This window comes from Tarenaya hassleriana, unplaced genomic scaffold (assembly GCF_000463585.1).
Source record: "Tarenaya hassleriana unplaced genomic scaffold, ASM46358v1 Cleome10, whole genome shotgun sequence".
Taxonomy (NCBI): Eukaryota; Viridiplantae; Streptophyta; class Magnoliopsida; order Brassicales; family Cleomaceae; genus Tarenaya; species Tarenaya hassleriana.
In genome coordinates this window covers 873,239-896,486 of record NW_010960188.1, presented here as the reverse complement: position 1 = coordinate 896,486, position 23,248 = coordinate 873,239, and the positions used below count along the sequence as shown (strand labels likewise).

At 38.3% G+C, this 23,248-nt stretch overlaps 5 protein-coding genes and 1 non-coding gene across 7 annotated transcripts; 2 read left to right on the top strand and 4 right to left on the bottom strand.

The window, feature by feature from the left end:
* Positions 1 to 764, top strand: LOC104804538 (zinc-finger homeodomain protein 1). Its single transcript, XM_010528853.1, has one exon. It carries the CDS (start codon positions 1 to 3, stop codon positions 538 to 540), a length of 540 nt encoding a protein of 179 aa, XP_010527155.1. The 3' UTR covers positions 541 to 764.
* Positions 765 to 5,188: 4,424 nt separating this feature from the next.
* LOC104798748 (cyclin-D4-1-like) lies at positions 5,189 to 7,663 on the bottom strand. 2 transcript variants are annotated; one of them, XM_010520943.1, is made up of 6 exons: positions 7,126 to 7,663; positions 6,726 to 6,812; positions 6,541 to 6,639; positions 6,227 to 6,437; positions 5,955 to 6,079; positions 5,189 to 5,576 (listed from the first exon to the last, which is right to left on the bottom strand). In XM_010520943.1, exons 1-6 carry the CDS (start codon positions 7,393 to 7,395, stop codon positions 5,376 to 5,378), a joined length of 993 nt encoding a protein of 330 aa, XP_010519245.1. In that variant the 5' UTR covers positions 7,396 to 7,663; the 3' UTR covers positions 5,189 to 5,375. The 2 variants fall into 2 exon arrangements, with proteins under 2 accessions (XP_010519245.1, XP_010519253.1); XM_010520951.1 differs by having other exon boundaries at positions 5,192 to 5,576; positions 6,233 to 6,437; positions 7,126 to 7,662.
* A 2,052-nt stretch (positions 7,664 to 9,715) lies between these two features.
* LOC104798741 (14-3-3-like protein GF14 kappa) lies at positions 9,716 to 11,450 on the bottom strand. Its single transcript, XM_010520934.1, has 4 exons — positions 10,884 to 11,450; positions 10,366 to 10,488; positions 10,124 to 10,240; positions 9,716 to 9,973 (listed from the first exon to the last, which is right to left on the bottom strand). Exons 1-4 carry the CDS (start codon positions 11,367 to 11,369, stop codon positions 9,947 to 9,949), a joined length of 753 nt encoding a protein of 250 aa, XP_010519236.1. The 5' UTR covers positions 11,370 to 11,450; the 3' UTR covers positions 9,716 to 9,946.
* Positions 11,451 to 12,722: 1,272 nt separating this feature from the next.
* LOC104798734 lies at positions 12,723 to 19,779 on the top strand. Its single transcript, XM_010520926.2, has 23 exons — positions 12,723 to 12,941; positions 13,358 to 13,429; positions 13,572 to 13,976; positions 14,242 to 14,315; positions 14,402 to 14,461; positions 14,553 to 14,693; positions 14,789 to 14,910; positions 14,988 to 15,293; positions 15,428 to 15,515; positions 15,639 to 15,744; positions 15,835 to 15,948; positions 16,054 to 16,217; positions 16,296 to 16,416; positions 17,024 to 17,248; positions 17,352 to 17,542; positions 17,810 to 17,977; positions 18,079 to 18,184; positions 18,309 to 18,443; positions 18,679 to 18,831; positions 18,916 to 19,116; positions 19,216 to 19,410; positions 19,508 to 19,579; positions 19,658 to 19,779. The coding sequence occupies exons 2-23, from the start codon at positions 13,382 to 13,384 to the stop codon at positions 19,769 to 19,771; spliced, it is 3,309 nt and encodes a 1,102-aa protein (XP_010519228.1). The 5' UTR covers positions 12,723 to 12,941; positions 13,358 to 13,381; the 3' UTR covers positions 19,772 to 19,779.
* A 459-nt stretch (positions 19,780 to 20,238) lies between these two features.
* On the bottom strand, positions 20,239 to 20,320 carry TRNAS-GCU. Its single transcript has one exon. It is a non-coding gene; the product is annotated as a tRNA-Ser (tRNA).
* A 145-nt stretch (positions 20,321 to 20,465) lies between these two features.
* On the bottom strand, positions 20,466 to 22,645 carry LOC104798725 (very-long-chain (3R)-3-hydroxyacyl-CoA dehydratase PASTICCINO 2). Its single transcript, XM_010520915.2, has 9 exons — positions 22,508 to 22,645; positions 22,277 to 22,388; positions 22,077 to 22,095; positions 21,876 to 21,964; positions 21,717 to 21,770; positions 21,374 to 21,444; positions 21,183 to 21,264; positions 20,843 to 20,939; positions 20,466 to 20,731 (listed from the first exon to the last, which is right to left on the bottom strand). The coding sequence occupies exons 1-9, from the start codon at positions 22,576 to 22,578 to the stop codon at positions 20,661 to 20,663; spliced, it is 666 nt and encodes a 221-aa protein (XP_010519217.1). The 5' UTR covers positions 22,579 to 22,645; the 3' UTR covers positions 20,466 to 20,660.
* Between the last annotated feature and the right edge of the window lie 603 nt (positions 22,646 to 23,248).

The window sequence follows — 23,248 nt, the reverse complement described above, 5'->3', positions numbered from 1 at the left end:
ATGCCGGCGGAACCCGGCGGCACCATAGACGCCCTAAAATGCGCAGCCTGCGGCTGCCACCGGAATTTCCACCGCAAGGAAACGCCGGACCTCGCGCTTCATCCCCACGCGCCACCGCCACCGGGTTACTACAGGCTTCCTCCTCCGCCTGTAGGGTATCTACACCAGAGGGGCCCGCCACCTCCGCTGTCGCAGGCGCCGCCGCTTCAGCTCGCACTTCCACCGCCACCGCCGCCGCCGCTGCAGATGCGGGAGAGAAGAGGGGAGGAGGAGGATTACGGCGGAAGCGGAGGGAGGAAGAGGTTTAGGACGAAGTTCACGGCGGAGCAGAAAGAGAGGATGTTAGGGTTAGCGGAGAGGATCGGGTGGAGGATCCAGAGACAAGACGAAGAACTGGTTCAACGGTTCTGTGAAGAGACAGGTGTTTCAAGACAAGTTCTTAAGGTTTGGTTACACAACAACAAACACACTCTCGGTAAGCGACCTCTTCTCCAAGAACCACCTCCTCCTCCATCGTCTCACCATGAAAATGACGATTAGGATCTCTTCCCCCTTTTTTTTAGCTAGTTTTATTATTGCCCACGAAATTTGCTATCAGACCGTCCATTGTCGATGATGATCTTGTAAAAGCTTGCTAGCTTACGGTGTTTTTGCCTGCTTCCATTTCTCGTGAACTTATTTTTATCTCTGGTTAGTTCTCTTTTCTCTTCTCGGACATGCCTTCTGCTGATTCCATTCTCTTAACCAAACTCTCTTCTCTATTATTCTCTTTATCTCAGTTTCATCGTATGTGTGTTTCTGCCTTGTTTCCATTTTCTTGCAAGTGTCTGCCTTTACATGCTATCATGAGCATTGATCTGTATGAACGCATGCATATGTAATTGTCTGTGTTTGTGTTTGTCTGCGTGTGCGCTTGTCTGTGTGTATATGTGTATCAGTTGTATATATATATATATATTGATAAGTTCGTATAAAACTGACTTTTGAGTTTTGATTCGTGTCATCCAAATTAGATACACTTATTTATTTTTTTCTCTTATGGATCAACATCATCATCATCTTCTTTCTTCTTCCCCTTTCTGCTAACACCTGTACTTGCTTCTCAAGTTCTTTACGGTTTCTTGATGTTTGAGTTCTTGTCTTTCCTTGAGAATTGATTACATTGTGTATAGAAACATGCTTGATTTTGAATAATTATACATCATGCAAACAATAAATTTGTCATTATTACATGCTTGTTTCGACTTTCATTTTAATGTATAATAATAGTTTAGAACTCATATGTTGGATCATGATTGGGATCTCTGTCCGGACGCTTTCTTTGGGCTTTGATAAGATTTTTTTATTTCGGTTCGACGAGATTATTTACATAAACCTCCGAATAACAATTAAAAGGATCATTGAAAAACGAGCCCATTGTTTTTGTTTCCTTTGCAATGAGAAATCAATAATTATAATGCTAGAAGTTGTGTTGGTCCAATGGTTTCTCGTAATCAGTATGGCCATCTCTTATGAGAGAGCTTCTTAGAATGATTAATATATGTATATGTATATGTATACACAACATAATGACATATATACTGTTGTATCGAATAATATAATCATTTTTCTTGGAAATGAAAATGGGGGGGGAGCAACTGCAACACTACTGTTTTGATTTTTGGGAATTCTCCATGCAACCAATTTTTTTTATATATAAAAAAAAAAGATAGAAAGAAAAGAGTCCAATGGGGTCGATGGATCCAAAGCCTCGTTTTCTTTCTGTATTTCTCCTTATCTTTATTTTCTGTAAATATTTAATTTAATTAATTTTCTTCGAAGTTGCGAGGCGGAGACATGTGGGCTCTTTGGAAGCAAGAAGCAAGAAAGAAAAAACACACTTGGCCACACGACATGCATTTATGATGTTCTTGTTCTACGATTCCAGAATCTCCATCTGGATTTCGTTTTTTTTTTCCTTTCTAAATATGATTTTATGCCATTAATTCCCTACCCCATGTCATCGAGCAACCTTTTTCATTGGTCTTGTGCCCTAAATCAATAACTTAGTCTATATCAACCATCAGTTTGTCGTTAATCCTTCATTATGTACAATCTAGGGCAGATTCATCATTCCATATGGCGCATGCATGTAATTGGAGAATGTGCTTATAATGAAACGAGGCATTAATTTGTCATATACTAGTATATGATCTTAAACTTGAAAGCGAGTTTTCGAGCGAAAAATGTGGTCCATATATGATTTAGAAATGAACTTGCGATTTACGTACCCATGTATATATTAATTAGAATTCATACGATTATATTGAACTTCAAAGTTTGAGAAATTAGAGAGGAAAATGGGATGGAAGGAAGGAGTGTATGTGACTTGTGACTAATGGAAGGGGAAGAAATGCAGAGAAAAGGGGGAACCGGACTCATTGTAAAAGGAAAGGAATAGAGGGGGAGAGATTTGGGACCCAATTTTACAAGTAAGTTCCATAAATAGGCATCGATGTTTCAGCTTCATCTTTCACTTTTATTTTTTGGAAATAGATATGTATATATACACATTATATATATATATATATATATATGCGAGAGGAGGGTGAGTCCAAAGAGACAGAAACACACACATGAGGGGACTTTTTTTTGTTTGGGAGATGCTTTTGCTTCATCAGGCAACGTCTCTCCCTCGTTGTCTCTGTTAAAGCTGCACTCACAATGTTATATGAGAAACGAGTGGTCCTCTTCTCTCACCAATCCCCCACTCCTCCTTTTTTCTTCCTTGTCATCTCCTTTCACCCCCGACCAAAAAAAAAACGTTTTTTTTTTGTTTTGTAAAATCAAATCTACCCACCATCTCTCTATATATACATATGGTTTCACTGTATATAAGCTAAGATTATATATATATATATATGCATGGATATATGTAAGAGAATCAACAACTGTTTTCGGGTGTCTTTAATTCACTCCCCGGCTTATATATAGTAGTTTGGAAACATTCTCTCCATTAATGGTACGTATACGTGTATCTATATGAACATTCCATATCGTATTAATTAATTAAACCAAAGTAGATTTATTAAGGATGGGATGGGGCTGCGGTCCATCTCTTGAACAAAATGATTTTAAAGGACAAATGGTTGTGTGTGTGTGTGTGTAACTATATAAGGCGTTTTCAAAGCGTAAGTAACTTACTAAATTAAATTAGAAAACAGTACATATATAATAAGATAGTGTATCAGCGTGCTTCGTGCGGGGAAATGTTACTGTATAACTCAAAAATATATAGTTTGTATCCATATGAATAAGTGAAATTAATGCAGACTATATAAAAGAAGTGAGAATTGTTATTGATGTAAATGTTTCGATCAGATAGAACAGATTTAAACATGAATTTAAGGTGGTCCTGTTCCTGGAATCTTTCAGTCAATACGCAGAAACCCATCGGACAGTGACCGATCAGTCTGTGTGTACCATATATATGCATATATATACGTGTGTGTCTATATAGATACGTATCATCATCTCACACAGTGTTTTTACTGTGGAATACTTACTGTCTTTATGCTTAGTTTTGGATATCTAAAGTGACCCACAACTCAGGTTTTTACCAACCTTCAAAGCAAAGTTTGCAAACAGGAGAGAGAGAGAGAGTTAGAGAGAGAGAGAGAGAGAGAGAGGAAGAGTTCCGAGCCATCTCGCTGCTATATTAGAGCTAGGGTTAGGGTTTCCCTTGTTATTTAGAATGTGCGAGACGTCTCTAGGTAGAGTCTAGGGTTTTCCTTTATGTTGGATACATGAGAAATCACATGCAACGAATTTTTTAATTTAAGTTTGCGTACGTCGAAATTTTAATCTCGCGCTATAGATTAAATTGCGGACGCAACAACTCGGTCACTTCACATCTAAAACAATATAATTAATCTCTCCTCTATAATGCGACCAAAGGTTGAATTTGAAAATAAATATTATTATTTGATAATGGAAGTATTTTAGAAGGAAAAGATATACAAGTTATACAACATTTTGCATATTTTTCAAATATTATTTGAAAAAATAAATAAATAAATATGTCGGACAGTTCAGTGACTATGACGACTCAATGTGACGAACCCCAGCGAGAGAATTATAGAAGTTTATTTGTTTGTATTTGTTGTCCTCACTTTTATCTACAGTCCAAACAGTGCCTTCTTCAATCTTTCAAAAAATTTCGTTTCATCTATATAATATATATATATATATATGTATAAACATCCACGTATATCTGGCAATGCCCATATATATATATATATATACATGGTTGACGTGGTGTATATATATATATATATACATGTGTACGCTGCATGGGATGGGATTCTCAAAAGATAAGCCCCACTTCTGCATATATATTCCTCGTCTCTTGTTTTATCCGCATAAAAATTAATCGGTAACTGTTTAAACTCGTCTGATGATTAATGTCACGTACTTCTAGTATTTGTTTGGCGATTCTTTTAACCCGTGTAATTGTAATTTCAGCGTTATAATATAAAATGAAATAAACTGTATAAAATGACGAATTTAAAAATAATATTTGTGATTCGATGACTCAGGATGTTATAATTGACTCTAAGACAACACGAGTTTGAATTATATAAAAAGGTTATAAGGTTTATATATTCAAATCCGTTTGATGTGTTATTTATTGAAGAATTGCCTTTTTAAAAACCTAGTACGCTGTCAACTGGAATCTACAGTATTTTCTTTAAATGAATATGATGAAGGAAAGAAATGTTCAGGTCCACCTGTAAGTTTCTAAATGGACTTAACATGGGCCCATTTGAGGAATCGGACTTTAACATAATGGACTTTAAAAAGCCCAAAACATAAATTGTGGGCCCACCTTAGGCCCATGATGCAAAGCATTTATATAAGAAAAATCTATCCTCGGTAGAAGCGGTTGACTTAAAGACTATACAAAAGTCAAGGACCACAAAGAGTGAGGTGGCATTGTGGGCCCAGTCGTAGGCCCATTAAGATGTTGCGCCCAACTTTTTGCGTAAACGACGTCGCTTTCAATGATTAGACTGACCAAAGTCAACTCTCACGCAACCGACAGGATGTTTCCCGCCATTATTTTGGCGGCAAACAGTGGAAGGCGACCGTACATCTCTTTTTGTGTTTTTGTTTTCCTTCCGTAGACATTTATATTTAGTACAAACAAAACCCAGCGAGTAAATAAAAAATAATCTAAAAATAGATATTTGCTATTCCATTTTTTGCATTGATTTTTTTCCCCACCTTCCTATCGAGCAAAGGGAACAACACAACACAACACAACCTCCCAAAAAAAAAAAATTTCCCCAAAGAACAGAGAGAGAGAGAGAGAGAGAGAGAGAGAGAGAGAGAGATCAAGGGTGAGAATTGGAGTGTTGTTGTCTCGTAAGAGTGTCGGAAGGGGAAAGAGGAGAGAGTGAAGCAGAAGAGTCATCAGTCTTAAAGCTGAAACACGAAGCCGTAACATCCAAAACCCCATTGGGTGTCCGCCACGACAAAGACGACGACACTGACCCTTCACTCTCTATCATTCTTGCAATCTTCTTCACCCTCTCCTGCACCAAATTCATAGTTTCATTGATCCGATTTTATACCTAAACGTATAATGAAAGGGGATAAATCATTGATCTGATTATGTATATGGGTGTTAGAAAAGATGGATACTTGGGAAATGGGTCTAAGCTGTACTGTGCAAACAACGTGGTGGGTGGGTCTCTAATTTGATGGGAGCTGTCCTAAATACTCCACCAGTTTTGGAAGTCAAAGGATTCAGACACAGAGAGCACTCATGTCTCTCTTTTTCCTTGAAACAGGGGGGCATAAATACGTACATACACCCACATGAATTCTATATCTCATCTCTACCCTGCCATGTATTTTTTTCTCTCTAAAGGTTGTGATGATTTTGAAAGTTTGGTCATTTTCTGTGATACCTTTTCAAGAAGTGAGAAGGGGGAAGGGGAGGAGTTGTCAAAGGGAAGTGCTCCAATTTGTCCAGAGACAGAAAGGGTCACTGCAGCAGCAACTTCGGAGGGTCTGAACTCCAAGAAGTCAATACCTGCACCCATCACATTTTCACACCCACCCATCAAAATCCTTTCTGTACCCAACAAAAAAAAAGTGTGAAAACACTGGAAAAAAGTGGTTAAAAACAGGAGTTCTTAGGGGTGAAAAAGCAAAAAATTGAAAAAGAAAAGGGGGAGACTTTCACTTTTGCTTGTGCTGGATATCACTTGCAACGACCTAGTGATCAATTTTCTCGGTGGTTCTTGATCACAGCCATTGATCCTGCTCAGGAAATATCTAATGTATGAACACGGTGTTATAGCTCTTAACCTCCATTTCAGTTCGTTCAGCACCAAAAGCTCCATTCTTTGGACAGATTTGGGCTCGAACAGGAACCGGGGATCTCCAGCCTGTTCCAATGTAATCAATCACACTTGTCTAAAAGAATCTCCGGGCCATTATAACCAAGTTCAATGATGTTCTTGAATCGACATAGAATGTGGGCATTAACACCTGCAGATCTACTAATTCTGGGACATTAGTTTCCTCTATTTTGGCGGCCAGGGATAAACATGCCACCGCCAACAACTGCACTGTCCAAGATTTGCCACTCTACAGAAGAATCAGAGATCAAGAGACAGATTTACAAACGGAGAAGAAAGATTCGATCTTGTGAGGTGAATTTTGGTCCTACTTACGGGCAGGTCGTGAACCGATAAGAAACGATCCAAGAAATTAGTCGACAGGCACAACGACAATGGTCCAAACCGGTGGTGTCCACAAGCCTGTTGCAATCAGGACAAGATCCATAACACGACACTTTTTGCAGGAAATTGATTTTAATATCATCTGTTTGCTATGTCTGGGATCTGAAACAGAGGTTGTTGGATATATTGATGGTTTGTGGAAATGTGAAGGTTCGAACTGAGTTCACAGACCTCAAAACCAATACTAACATTGTAACAGTTTCCGATTCAGACAGTATGGCTAGAGCATAATTTCAAGGGCATGTTAAAGGGGTTTCGAGAAGAAAATCAGTAAAAAGAAGAAGACGAGATTGCAATGAAATGTGTTGAAAAGGGGGAGAAAATTTATAACCTTCCAAATCCAGTCAAGGGCTTCTCTCCGAACATTCAAATCCAAATCCCCGCTCCTCAATCTCCTGAGATAATCGTCTCTGGGCAAATGATCTCTTTCTCTCTCCATCATCTCTCTGATAATCTCTTCGCTCTCCACCGGAAAACCCATCTCGATATTCGGCGTTTCCCGCCTAAAAACCGGAGTTTTATCGTCGTTTTCACCATCAACAGTAGCATCGTCAATGGCTGACTCTGTACAGAGAAGATTTAGTTCAAGATTTTCTGCCATTAAAGGGCGCCGAGAGAAAAAAAATAGTTCCTTTTAAAATCTGGTTAAAATGCGATGACGTGAAATTTCGACAAGGGAAACATCGTATAGAGATTGAGCTTGTGAATGGGCTGTTCTCTCTCTGGATTCAGGGAGATGGGTTCATGTTTGAGGGGTGAAAGAGACGAGCTTTATTGAGGAAACGAGGAAATGTGGTTTTAGGGTAAGTGAGAGGAGAAGAAGAAGATGGAAAATTCAAAATAGAAAGAAAAATAACTAACATGGAAACAAATATTTCTCTGTGTAAATAATATGGAAATGAATGTGGAGAATTGGGGCAAGAAATTTAGTTGGTGCATTATTATTCACAGCTCAATTTTCCACCTCAACAAATTAAAGTTGCTCTTTTCCAATATGCTTTGGTATAATTTTGGTTATTTGGATTTCTTTTCTAAATCTATTTAAGTATTCAGATCCAAATACCTTAAATATGGACTTGTTTTTATAATATTGACTCGGAACCTATTATTAACATACCGTTTTGCAACATTGCTGGTTGAACTTTGACTAATTTTTCAGTCTATTACATAAACGTTACGCTCGAAATATTTGTACCGAAATATTTTTTTTTTATAACGGAGGACCTCTATCTGCTAGTCTTCTGACGCACTCACTAGATAAACCTCCGGCCCGGGTTGTACCGAAATATTTATGCCCTTTGACAATGATATATATGCTGAATATACAATTATTATTACGAGATATGCTATTTTATTGTTTATTAAAAAAACTTCAAACTTTTCCTTTTTAAAAATAAGACGGAGAGTTTTAATAAAATTTTAAAAGACATGTTTTTTTTATCCGGAAGTTCACCGTGCCTTTGATCCAACTACATCTTGTAGAAGAAAAGGAAAATTCATGTGAATATTCCTTTCTAAATACATATTCAAATTTAAGTTAGAAAAAGAATTTTATTTCCTTATTTATCAGATGAGTTGGATGGTAGGAGATACGTGTTCCCATTCCCTTTGTATGTATGTATATATGTATGAGTTAGTTTAAATATTATTAGTATATACGGTGTATTTCAATAGGTAAATGTAGAGACCCAAATGTATTTGAGGTTGAGTTGGTTAACGGAATGAAATAACACATATTTTCTGTTATTTCATTTCGTTAACCAACTCAACCTTAAAATATATTTGGGTCTCTACATTCACCTGTTGAAATACAACGTATATACTAATAAATATAAAAAAATACATAAATATTTTTTTTAATAAATTTTTACTATATCTATATTTGGCGAATATCAATTTTAACCGGTTAATAATCTAATGTCGAAAATTTTCACCTCAAACATAATAACTTGGTATCTATCTACACTTAGACAATAAATAAACTTATATACATTTCCACCCTATACGTGTGTGTTAAATGTAAAATTGAAAAGCATAATTGATTACCGGTTATATTTTCCTCTTTGGAGCCTCATTTGGTATGTGTATCGTTTGAAAAAAGGTCAATGATACGAAAACAAATAATTGAATCATAGCTGTGGTAATCAATATATACACATATATGTACATGGAATTCAAAAGATGTAATGGTATTATTGATGGCAAATTCAAAATCATAGTAAATACGGGGTCAATCTGCACATTTATCATATAGTTTCGTTTTCACGAGTTGTTAGCATATACGGGCTTTGACTATAAAATTTGACCGCAAGCATAATGCATACACTTATACCGTGTGTGTTTGTGTGTGTGCATTAAATCACGTGTGAGCTACACACACTTTCGTTTCAATGTCTTATCTTTTCTGAAAAGTCTTGAAACGAAAAAAGTGACTATTATATATATATATATATATATATATATATATATATATATGTTCATAAAAGTAAGTATTATATATGTTGATAAAACTTAAAAGTAACTTATATATGTCTGCGTATATATATATTTTTAAAAAAAAAAAAGATGTTTCGACCATAGACTTTTTTTGGGTTTATAAAGTTGTTGTTCATGCATGCAGTGGAGACAAAGTGGTCCTATTAGGCTTTTGATGTTCTGCCACTCTTTGTGTTGTGAGATTCGACCTCTTATATATATATATATATATATATATATATATTCTATCTTTCCACATAATAATACGAATGGTGCACATAAATAAATAAATAAATATATAATTGTGTAAGTAAGTAGGCACGCGTATGCATGTGTTCTCTCTTTTTCGCGTTCTGTAGAATGGAATCATACTTTTTTATTTTTATTTTTTATTTTTGTTAGGTTTTTTACTCATGATATTCTACTGTGCATTAATTAAAACAATATAACAAAAAGTAATTTCAGCAATTTTATTTTCAGAGAGGAGCGACCATGGTTGGTCGAGTGGCATGAAGCATATAAAAAAAAGGTAGAGATAAAAATATAACTGAAGAGAACACAGAAGATATCATATCACAATAATAACCCAAAAAAAAAAAAAAAAAAAACTCTTCATATGTAATCGTAACCACAAAAGGGCTGTCTCATGGCCTTGAGCTCAACGTCCCACGGCTTTCTCAGACATCATCATCATCCGTCTGCTCCTGTGTAGAAATGTCACTGATTCAGTATACTAACCTTCTGGTTTACGAGATTTGGGGGTCCAAACACAACATAACTCAAAACCCAACTGAAGATACCAAACGTAAGTGTCATGATCGTTTGAACGAGGGATGTAAAGCTCGGTAACTGACCTGCATGTAGGAAGTCCACATAGTTAGATTATCCCTCAGCAATTGCATGATGAGATCGCTGTCCTTGTATGACTCTTCTCTCAGGCCGTCTAACTCGGATATCGCTTCTTCGAAAGCCTGAACAGAATGAATCCCCATTGAAATCAGAGTGCAAGAATCTACATGGAGGAAATGAAATGCCCATCAACCATTTTTTCCCCTCCGCAGCCAATCCCCGGAAGCAGAAAAGAAAGGGTTCGTACCTGTTTGGCCATGCTGCAAGCTTCCTCGGCGGAATTCTGGATCTCATAGGAAAACACGGGGAAGTTGAAGGGCAGACCCAGCCTTATCGGATGTGTAGGTGGAATATCAGCAAGCGCAATGTCCTTCGAAACAATAAAACACAGAGAAAGGCAAATCATTGGTAAACCTGTCTTCTAATCATGAACGATTCAACTCTTGTTTTACCCCTACAATTTGCTGAATCTAGTTTTCATGCATCATTTCCCAGCAGCAGGCCTTGAAAAATCTATGCAGATGTACTTCTTACAAACAGGACATTTGAACAAAACAGATATCAGTTTGGAATCTATCAAAAAGCCAGACGGTTGATTGATCAACTACCAACTAATTCATCGCTGTTTGATCATTTAAAAACGACGGATCAAGCACCAACAACGAGATCGATACAACCCCTTTCACTGACGAATCACAGTGACCCATCGTCCAACTCTAAGTGAAAATGGTAAAACGATCAAAGATCAAACCGAATCGAAAGTACCTCAGCTGCTTTGTACGCGTTCATTGTATCTTCGACAGCTGCTTTCCTCTCATCCCCGGCCTTGAACTCAGCCATATAGCGATGATAATCCCCTTTCATCTTCAGGTAAAACACCTTCGACTTGCTCGCGGCGGCCGAGGGAATCAGATGCGAATCCAGAATCCTGAGAATGCCGGAGCAGACGGAGGACAGCTCGGCCTCCACCTTAGATCTGTAGTCCTTGACGAGGGACACGTGCTCATCTTTCTTACGGCCCTCTTCTTTCTGCTCGATCGACGACACGATCCGCCAAGCCGCGCGCAGAGATCCGATCACGTTCTTGTAGGCAACGGATAGGAGGTTCCGCTCCTCCACCCTTAACTCACCGGACGGAGTTGCGCTGACGACGAGCTGCTCCATGTACTGCACCATCTCCTCGTAACGCTCCGCCTGCTCGGCGAGCTTCGCCATGTACACGTACTGATCTCTGGTTAGCGTCGCCGCCATTGGAGAGAGAGAGAGTCGGAGGCAGAGAGAGAAACAAAATGTTTTGTTGTCTTCTGTTTTTGGGAATTTGAAATCGGAGCTTCTAAAGAAGAAACCGAAAGCGAGAGAGAATAATAAAGGGTAAGAGCCAGATGAGCTGTGAGAAAGCGTTACCCACTCGCGCGTTTGTAACACTCGCGATGAAACGACGCATCCTTTGGGAGCGGGAGCGCGTGGACGGTGGTGATGTCTTTGGGTTTCCGATAAGAGCGAGGGAATGGACACTGTTAGTGGGTCAGCCCTCAGTTTCCATCAGTTGACACTGTCCGAAGTCAAATCATGAATGGGCCTTAAAGCCGTTATTGGGTCAATCTTGGGCCTACATGAGGCCCAATTATATTGCGAGAGATCAATTGTACTCATCGTGATATTGCCTTACTGATTAAGCATATGCGCTTTTGGCATGAACTGGACCCAACTAATACGCTCATGCATTTGGACAGAAAAAGCAATGTCCGATTTCTTTCATATTAATATATTATTGCCCTCCAGACAACATTAATTTACGTGCATTATTGACCTTCGTAAGAAAGAGATTTCGGTGCCGCCAAAAAGTCGTTACTGAATTATATCACATGAATAATAGCAAATCATATAAAATCTATACAATTGTTATATTGCAATAAATTAAAACTGGATCAATCGAATATTTAAATAATAAGTTATTTGGGGATTTCAAACAATCTATTTTCATGAATATAGTTGTGCATATTTTAAAATGGTGAAGATTGAGAAGGGCATTTTGTTCGATAAGTAACATAAAATTTGGTTATATATTAATTTCTGTATAAATATTACAAACTAAGACATGTGATTAATCATATGCAACAGTGCTAGGAAAATGACTTCAAGCGTTTATAAGATTAAATTTTGATCATGCTAATAACAAGAAACTATATTCTTTGTACTTTCAATTATTTATTTAATTAAATTTGGGAGCCCAAGTGGATGGATATACGGTTATGAGTGTGTATGTATACGTATATACGCACAGATGTGTATAAGCTGGACAGCGCCCCTAGTCCTAGCCGAAAGTCGAACCGGTATGTTCCATGTGGTCTTATATGGACCCCACCGACCGAAATGCTCAGCAAAAGATTTGCTTGGCATCCCCTTTACCACGCTCCCAGATAGCGCGTGTAGAACCATAACACAAGTAACTGACCGTTATGGGAAGGGCGCGTCTGCTCTTGCCACGTCACTTTGACGTTAACTCCTCACGTCTCTGTCGCCGTTACTTAACGTCCCCATCCTCTCCACACCGCTCCCCTAAATCCTCTCACCATATATATTTCTTTCCCCGACGCGAAAGTTACGATCACAGAGACCCCAGAAAAGAAAGAAAGAAAGACAATCTTCATGGATCTTCTTCCTTGAACCCTAAATCGTCTTTTTCTTAATCATGTCTTCCATTCCATGATCCTCGAAAATCGTGATCGTAATATTCGTTACTGGAAGAAGTTTAAAGAATTTTCTTCTACTGGGAACTTTGTGTTCACACTGGGGTTTTACACTGAAATCTTTTCCCTTGGTGTAAGCTAAATGCATTTATTTCTAGTCTTGGTATCTAGATCGATTCTTCGATTTTGAGTTTCAGTTTTCGATTTCCGTTCTTTCATGATCATTTCATGGAGGAGAAAAGTCGATCTATTCTCTTGGCCGCTCCACTAGAATTTCGCTCCAATTTGGCGTAGGCGTTTGTTCTTCTAATTCTGTTTCTGGTAGATTTATGCGTTTCTGGGTTTTGAGTTCTCTGGGAATCATCGAAATATTTTCTTAGCTTCTCTTGGGTTTTTGTTTCGCTTTGTACACTGGGTTGCATTAACCGTATGTGGAAGCGATATAGACAATGGTTTAACCTGCTACAGGCTGATTGTGAAAAGAAAAAGTTTGGCGTTTTTTTATTTGATCTTCTCTTCGTAATATCTGTAGAATTGTTGATTTTGTAGGTGAAACCTTGGAGGTAGTGGAAAATGTTCGGGGAAAGTCGTGGCATTAATGGTTTACGAGGCATGGGAGAGGTGTGATCCGTGTTGCATTTCTGCCTTCTTAATTATTTGTAGTGTGTGTTGTTCCTCAATGTTGTTGATTTCGATTTCTAAAATTAGAAATTAGGTTATTGAGATTTCACTATAGTCATCGTTCGTTTTAAGATGTTAATAGGATGGTGCACTGAGGGGAAGAACTGGTTCAAGTTCAAGGTGGTCAGTTGCTACACGGAAGTTGGACACTAAGCCTGTTTCTAATCCGAGTAGTTTTGGTTATGGTTTCGGATTATCGTCATTCGTTGGATTGAGGAACAGGTCAAGTGCACCTCCACCGTCAGCCACAGCTAATAATGGTAGTTCTGGGTCAGACATGGACATTGCCTCTGATTCTGATGATGAGACCCTTAATAGGAAACTCTCGCCCGATTCATCTCCTCAGGACCACAAAATTTCTGTAGGATTGTTTAACAAACATCCAGTGATGGCTCAAAATGGGCCGGAGGGACTTAGACATGATGGTACAAAGGTCTGCGGTGCAGATGAGTTGTCGGACTCGGCTACGAGCACCGAAGTTTCATATGTAATTTATTCCTGCCCTCACCCTATCTATATCTCTTATCCAGTTTTTCAAAAGTGGGCAATGCATTCAGATTCATGTTGAGTCAATTTGGATATGAGATGATATATGCCTTCCCCATTCTTAATGAGGTTTTCTTGTGTGTGACTCATATTCTAGCTTTTCTTTAGCAGAATCTGATTAGTGATAACTCAAAGTTCATAGTCCACTATTTTAATGGGGTCTATATTCCCTCAAGCTGATTTCAGCTCGCGCTAATCACTTGCAGGAAGCAGAAAACTGTGGCATGCGGAACAATGGATCTTCATATCACGATTTTCATAGTCAATCTCTATATGACAGGTTTGCCGAGTAGAAATTTGTTAACTTTTGCATCCTCCCGTTGTTCTGAAATGCATGAAAATAATATTTAGTGTTTTTGCTGCTAGGACAAAGGTTGAATCATCTTCAACTTCATTGCCTCCTTGCCTTCCCAACTTTCATGCAAGGTTAGTTAAGTAGCTTACTTATGTTACATAGGGAAGGGACCTTCCCACCTTGTCCTCCTCAACTATATCCCTTGGTTTTGGTGTAACTCAGTGAACAAGGTCCATGGTCTGCCATGATTGCCTTTGAAGCCTGTCTTCGGCTATGTCTTCATTCCTCGGCAGCAGCATATGGTGTTAATGAGGCTTCATATTTCCTGAATAATGAATGCACATTATTGCGAAATGCATTTGGGTGAGAACGATTTGGTATTTCCTTATAGATACAGCTTATGTTGCGATGATCTTTCTGGTCCTCCTCCTGTTGTTATTGCTGAGACAAACATATAGTTTGCAGAAATATTTTCTTCAATCTGAAGAAGAACTACTGGGAAAGGGGCCTTCTGGGTTGGTTACTGAGACAACAACTGCTCCAAAATCTAAGAAGACTGTTGGAAAAATTAAACTCCAAGGTATATTTTGTATCTTTTTTCATCAGGTTGCATTTATCTTTGCAGCAGCTGTGTTCATAGTGTTTCTTTTTCAACAGTTCGTAGAATCAAAATGGGATTGGATCCACCGCCTGGCTGCAGCATTTCGTCAATGAAACTCTCCAAGGAAAAGCTTGAAATTGTTCGCCAGCATATTGCAGATCTGAATTCTACTTTGTCTTCTGGATGGAAAGCAGTGAAGCGAGTTCATGTCACTCCTCAAGTTCCTTTGAATGGTTCAATTTCTCGTCAAAGCTTGGCTTATTTGCAGGCAGGTGCTCGCTACGTTAAACAAGTGTCAAAGGTCCTAAAGAATGAAATAGTTACATCTCACACGGGACCACAAAACTATGAAGCAGTACAAGGTGATAACATTGTACTTGCAACACTTCCATTCATCTTGCTTGCTTATTTCTGTTTCATCATCTCTTGGTGGTGGAGCATTCTTCTTCAGCTTCTTTCTGCATGATGTAATTATATAAGATTCTTTTTGTGTCAGAAACATATTCATGCTTGCTGAGGCTAAAGAGCTCAGCAGAGGAGGATCAAATTAAGACTCAACCTGGATCTGGTGAAACGTTTATTTTGTATGTATTCTAGTTTGTCAACTTGTACATTCTTATTTTCTCTTTGCATTTTTCTTTCTTCTTTTATTATTAATTTCTTTTTCCTTCACAAGAGGAACTTAAGATTTTTGTTGTCTCCTGTAGCTTACCTGATAGTCTTGGTGATGATTTGATTCTTGAAGTGCGGGATTCAAAGAGGCAATATTGTGGTCGTGTCTTGGCTCAGCTGGCTGCTATTGTTGATGACCCTGTAAGTAAGATTCTCATATGTCTTCATATTTTCAGATCATCAGTTAGTTTAGGAATTAAGCTGAGATTCTAAGGTGTTGGGTGAATGCAGAGCGAAAAGCTGCGGTGGTGGCCAATATATCATGAACCAGAACATGAACTTATTGGCAGAATCCAACTTCATATAACTTATTCAACCAGTCTGGATGAAAATGGTCAAACTAAGGTACAGGATTTTTTTGGCCAGCAGCTTTTCCTAGCATTCTGAGTGCCAACCTTAGTGCCTTTTCCTCCTTCTCAAATTCATTCTGACATTCACATGCATGCTTAGTGCGGGTTGGTTGCAGAAACTTCTGCATACGACCTGGTTTTGGAAGTAGCTATGAAAGCCGAGCATTTTCAACGAAGAAATTTGTTGCTGAAAGGGCCGTGGCAATGGATGGTTACTCGATTTGCGTCCTACTACGGTGTTTCAGATGTGTATACAAGATTAAGGTAATTGGATGACAAAGGACGATTGTTTAATATCCAAAATGTTTGGAGTGATGTAGTTACATTCTGTGAAATTTGCAGATACCTTTCATATGTCATGGATGTCGCCACACCAACCAAGGACTGTCTTGATCTGATACATGATTTTCTGCTGCCTGTTCTAATGAAAGACAATTACAAGAGTCTATTGAGTCATCAAGAGGTAGGTTTTCTGTTTTTGCTGAAGCCGTGCATGTCAAGCTTTCTCCCATTTTCCATTGTATTTGATTTCAGTTATATATCTTTCTATACTCTGTTCTGTTTATGAAACTCTAGAACAAACTATTGTTTCATCCTGTGAGCCTGTATGAATCAATCCATCAATTTTCTGACTCTCTGAGTTCTTCCCTGACCACCAACTCATATGATTTTTCCATCGACTTCTCCTTGTTTTCTTCCCCATCAAATGTGTATCTTGTCTTTCAGTTGTTTGGTTGATCCATATTAGTGCAAAGCATGGTTTGTCTAGTTTTTGAAGCTGGAATCACTTTAACCAGGGGAATAATGCTTTATTATATTATTATTTGATCTAGGGTTCTTACTGAAAATCCCTTCTTTTTGCTTGACGTATTAAATTGCTTGCATTTTCTGAGAATCTCCAAAGGATACATCTTAATTTCAAGTTGTTTGATATTCTTAATATAGTCTCCGGAAAACATAGTTGAGGTGAGAAATGTGCAAAGCATATTTGATACTGGCCATAATATGATGCAGAGAAGTGAGGACTTCTAAAAAAGTAGCTCACTTTACTGTTTGGTGACTTTCAACAGAATCGCATGATGGGGGAAATCGATGAACAAATTCAGCAGATTCTTGCCTTAGCATTTGAGAATTACAAATCGCTTGATGAATCTTCTCTCTCTGGAATCAAAGATGTTTTTGAGCCAGCTATGGGCAGGCCAGCTCCTGCACTAAGACCAGCTGTCAAGCTTTATGGTCTTCTGAATGATGTTTTAATCCCCGAGGCGCAGTTGAGACTTTGTAAATATTTCCAGGTATTCTCTCTCTCTCTCTCTCTCTCTCTCTATATATATATATATATATATAAAATTTCCCGTATCTTTTTTGTGTATGACGGTCACATGTGGATGGCTTCAGACTGCTACAAAGAAGAGGTCAAGAACACATTTATTAGAAACAGAAGACTTGCTTCATAGCCGCCGTGAGGGTGCTCAAGTGGATCCTGCATTGCTTCCAACATCCTATCAAAAGATGAAATCTCTAATTTTGAGCTTTAAAAATGAAATCCACACCGATATAGAGATCCACAATTGCAACGTGCTCCCAAGGTTGGTCATTTAAGTTAAAGATATGTAATATTCACGTAAGCCAAGTGAAATTCTGTTTACTTCTTGCTGTGAGATATTTCAACATCACACTGTCTTATTCAATTTTTCATCAGATCCATAATAATAGCTCAGCTCCTATTTGCAGTATCATTGAAGTTTGTGCATAAACATCTCTCGACAAAATCATCTCACTGTAGTTTATGGTTTCATTGCAAACTCGAAATGCTTTTTTTTTTAAATTTATATTCTCCTTGAACTCCTATGCAGCTTTATAGACCTTCGAAATATTTCGGCTGCAATATATAGCGTGGATCTGTGCAATAGGCTGCAGGGATTTCTTCTTGCATGGCCTCCTCCTGGTCCATCACCGCCAGTTGTTGATCTTGTTATAACGACTGCTGACTTTCAGACTGATATCTCTTGCTGGAAGATAAAGTAATAGTTGCCATTCCCTTTTTACAAGTAAAAACACATACCATATGCCTTTTTACCTTCCCCTTGCCAATCTGCACTTATGTTTTGTTCTTATGTTGCAGTCCAATCAAAGGTGGTGTCAATGCAAAAGAGCTTTTCCATTCCTACATTACTACCTGGATTGAAGAGAAGAAACGTGCATTATATGAATACTGCAAGCTAGAGTCGGTATAGATCCTGCAACAAGTTTTGGGTTGAACCAGTCTAACTAATATTAATTACATTGGAGTTCGTAGAGTAGGCTGATGTTTGTCATTCACGACTAAATCTAATAACTTGTTATTGCTTTCAGGTAAAACCATGCAGTGAGATTCCAGACTTTACCTCTCCTTTTGTTGATGAAATGTATCAGAGGCTGAATGAGACACTTGACGAGTATAATATCATCATTAGGCGTTGGCCAGAATATGCTTTACCTTTGGAGAAAGTGAGTAGGGGAAAAAATTCTATGTTCTTTCATTTCACTAGCATTGATTTCATAATCTTAGGATAGTAGCTGGGTTTTTAAAAAATTATATGAAATTGTAGTCTAATAAAGAATGAGACATGGTTAGAGACATGTTTTTTACTCCATAACCTTTCTCCTCATCTCTATCGAGTTCCATGGCAGACAAACTGGACTATTTTTTCCCATGTGCATCATGCTTTTCTTCTATGGCAAGGTCGCTGTGGATGCTGAGAAGGCAATAGTCGAAGCATTGGAGAAGCAATTTGCCGAAGTTTTATCTCCGTTGAGGGAGAACAAGATATTTGGCCTAAAATATGTCCAGAAATTGACCAAAGGCACGATCACTCCCTACTGTGTTCCAAAAGAGGTAGGCTTCCGCTTTGGATTTTTTTAGTCTGCATTTCCTTTCATGTAAGAGAGGAACGTAGCATGGCGTTTTTCTAAATTTCAGCTCGGAGTTCTTCTGAATTCGGTGAAAAGAATGCTTGACATTTTACGCCCAAGTGTTGAGAAACGGTTCAAATACTGGAATTCTTATTTCCCTGATGGAGAACATAGAGTATTGGGAGAAAGGCTAAGTGAGGTGACAGTGTTATTGAGAGCCAAGTTCAGAAGTTACATGCAAGCACTGGTGGAGAAACTAGCGGAGAATGTAAGTATTTCCATTTTTGAATGTCATGTTTTAAATCTCTGATCAGCTAGTATTATATAGTAAACCTCTTTTTACTGCGCACACAATCTATGGGTACAGACAAGGATACAAAGTCAGATGAGGATAAAGAACATAATCAGGGATCTAAGGGAGACAACAGAAGAGAGTGAGGTGAGGGGCAGAATGAAGGGATTGGAGGATCTGATAGAGAAGACAATTGAACAACTGCACGGTGTATTCGTGGCTGATGTTTTCGTATCAGTCTGCAGAGGGATATGGGACCGCTTGGGACAGGTAAAACTAAAATCCATTTATTCATTTCACGTGTGTAGCTCCACGTTTCACTGTTGTCATCTATCATACATTTTTTTTTCATTATCATCATAAAAAGGATGTGCTCCGTCTGATGGAAGACAAGAAAGACAACGTGACATGGCACAAAGGCCCGAGAATTGCCATCTCTGTAAGTGAAATACATTACGTGAAGAATCCATCAGTGTTCTTGGGTGTGTACTTACTTGTGTGTGCGAATGAATGGAAGGTGATGGATGAGATATTCGGGAGAGAGATGCAGGAAATGATGGGGAATGGAATCAAGGCAGAGCACTTGGAGCCACCTCGGTCTGTCATGGATCTCCGTTCTATGCTTTTGTAATCATTTTTTTTTAAAAAAAAAAGAGAGAGAGAGAATTCTTCATCATCAGACAGACTGACCACAACCTGGGGGGAGGGGGGAAGTCTACTTGCTGCTACTACCAAAGCGTAAATGAACTTGGAAAAGGAAAACCAGAAGCAAGCACAGCAGCTCTTTTTGTCGCCCATTTTTCATTTCTTTCCTTTTATTTTATTATTTTAAAAAAAGAATGGTGAATACTTTTTTGCGGCAGCCAGTCACCAAAGGATCTGTACGTAGTTTTGTCATCTTGGACCCAAGAAAATGTAGTGTTGAGAAAAGTAAGGAACCTAGTGGTGTAGTATGTCAAGGTTTCGACTTTTAATCCATCCAATGAATGAACCATTGTTGACCAAATTTCGGTTAAGTGTTGATTTGAGTCCAACCGGAAGTGCAATTATATATATATATTTTGAAAGGGAAAAAAGGTAGGAGATAGAAAAAAGAAACGTCGCCTGAGAGATTCGAACTCTCGCGAGGAAACCCCATGTACTTAGCAAGCACACGCCTTAACCACTCGGCCAAAGCGACTCTTTGTTTAACAATAAGAAAATTTTTAAGATCCGATAAATTTCATTTTAAATTTTTCATATTTTTAAAAAAATCATATATATATATCTTTATTAAATAATATCCAAATTAATACTCTAGTTTGATATTTTTATTTTATTAAAGATAAAATTGAAATCTTTTATTAAAATATTTAAAAAATCTAAAATTACAACTGTTTAGAAACAAAAAATAATCTCTAAAACGACATTCATATTGAAACAAGGAAACAAGGAGTAGTAAAAATCGTCGTAGTTCATAAATGCGAAACTGATATTTCATAATCTGATGAATTTATAATCTGGTTGATGGAGAAATGCCCTTACTCCCTCTTGGATTTGGAGAGAGCTCTCTTCCTCTGTCCAAGCATGTACCTGTACATGTGAGGACTTCCTGCAAACCCCGTTCGAGATGTTTTAGAACACAACTGACCAAAACCACACACACACAAAGCATGAGGAACGTTCTTCTAGTGGAGAAAACGTATGTAATGCCATGCCATGCCTGGAACGTATATTCCAAGAACGAGTATTGCCGCGTAGAAGCTGTCGAACGAGAAGTTCCACTTGTTTGGCATCCTAACACTGTACTTCTCCGTTTTCTGCACACCAATTACCAACCAACCAGTTTAATCATCGGTTCTGCAAATCCATGTGATAGATAACTAAACTAACCAAGTGTATATCCAGAGAGAAAGAGAGAGAGAGAGCTCGGGGAAAGCAAGAATTCGCAAAGGTATTCAAGAAAAATCCATGGCAGCATTCTATTAACATAAAACAACACATTCGACGATATAAACGGCTCTTATGGGCAGATTCTTGTAGCGAAAATGCCATGGTGTTACCTTGATATGAGGCAAGGCAAGGTAGATAAGTCCTACTTCACTGGTGATACCGGTTGGATATAACACCAAAAAGCTGCTGTATCTGTCCATATCATTAACCAGAGAGAGATTAAAAAACACTTAATTGGATCGGGGCGAGGGGGTTAGTTAATATATTTACTCAAAATCAAAGCCTATATAATACACTGTACCTGAGCCACAAGAGCCATGAAGGAGCAGAGCCCAGACCTTCCTTGAGTCCAAAGAAAGAGTACCGTATAGTCTGTCATTACAATCAAAATCTCTTTTTCAGGTATCTGAACTTTGTTGTTCACCAAACATAAGAAATTGTAACATCAAAAGAGTGATAAGTTGCCCTTATATGAGCATAAGACTCTCACATCGGAGGAAAGATAGACCGATTCATTCGGGTCTGATTGATATTTAAAGGAGTCATGCTTAAGCAAATCTCTTTGGTCAGCACTTGAACAATCCATGTAACAAGAAAACTTGACCTTCTAAGTGTCAGAAGAAGAAAACACATAAAATGCTAACCTCAGTAACGGACCAACTGATGACTAGCGACGAGACAAGGAAATGAGATCGAACCTGAAATAACCGAACCGTAATTCAACAAAATCAGATAGTTGAACATCAATTACCATCGAAGAGACATTTAAACATGCTATGCTTGTAAAATGATTAAGGTTAAACCTCAGGGAAACTGTACAAGATGCCCCATGTAACATATAGTCTTGAACCTATCTGCGGCAGCGTAGCAGAGACTGGAGATCTAACCAAACCTATCAGAAATTTCAGACATCACATTACACAAATTAGTCAACAATCTTTGCCGTCAGATCTAACTGGTACAAGTTTAACCCAAGTTTGCTGTAAATAGATCTGATCACTCACCTACCAATCCATGAAGAATCTGTTCCAGACCCACCATTTCGAAATCCAAATTTGAAACAGCAAAAAGCAGAAAAAAAATAATCAGTTCCAGGATCCCACCGATCAATTTCAACTAGTGTTGACCAACATTGGTGTACATCCATAGTCTCTACTATACCCGGAAAATAAAAATGTAAAATTTTCCCGAGAAACAAACAGACCTCGAGAACGGCGGCGGTCTGAGCAAGCTGGAGAGGCTTCTCGACAGCGTCGTAGACATGTTCGTGTCCCGATTCATTCAATGTCTTCAAGGAAAGGTACAAAACTTGCGCCCTAAAACCCAAATGTTATCGCGAAAATGAAAATAAACCAGTAAGTCGAATCCAAATCAGAGAAGAAAAAAAACACCCCATGAAATCCGAAAGGCAGAGTTCCAAAGCGAGTCGACTTACCATCCGAAGAAGACGGTCCAGTTGTAGAGAGTAAGGTACACGCGCCGGAGGAGAGAGAAAAATCCCGCCATGGGAAGTGCAGAGAGAGATAACTGTAACCCTTCGTTGAACAACGCGAAGAAGACGAAGAATACGAGATTTAAGGAGCGATGGGAAGAGGCAATTAAAGAGTTGCGTAATGTAGGCATGGACAGGTGAGCTGCTCAACCGTCGTCCCTCAGATGTTTATGATTCGGTCCGTATTTTCATCTACATTTCTAAATACGCCCCATTATTTGTTGAAATAGATTTCACCCCCAAACGGATTACTCCTAAATCCTAATGCTTTTTTTCCGTTGTATTTTGTCCATCTTCAAAGTAAAAATACTTTCCACACCAGTAAATAAATACCTGAAATAGATTTAGTATAGCCAATCATTATATATATATATATATATATAAAGAAATTTACAACACGTTACGTATCTACAAATCTCTAAAGATGAGAATCTGAATTCATTATCCATGAATTCCGAAAAAAAAATTGTGAACAATTGCCCGAATTAGACATTATTCAAGCTTGGATTTACTTATTTATATATATATATATCCAAGAAATTGTAAGATAGATGGAATAACATTCGGAATTCTAATTAATTGCCAAATCACGATCGGAAGCAAAAAACATTGAGGAGCTTACTTGTCGTAAGAGCGATCGGAGAAAACGCCGGAAGAAAATCTCCGGCGAAGAACCTATCGGAA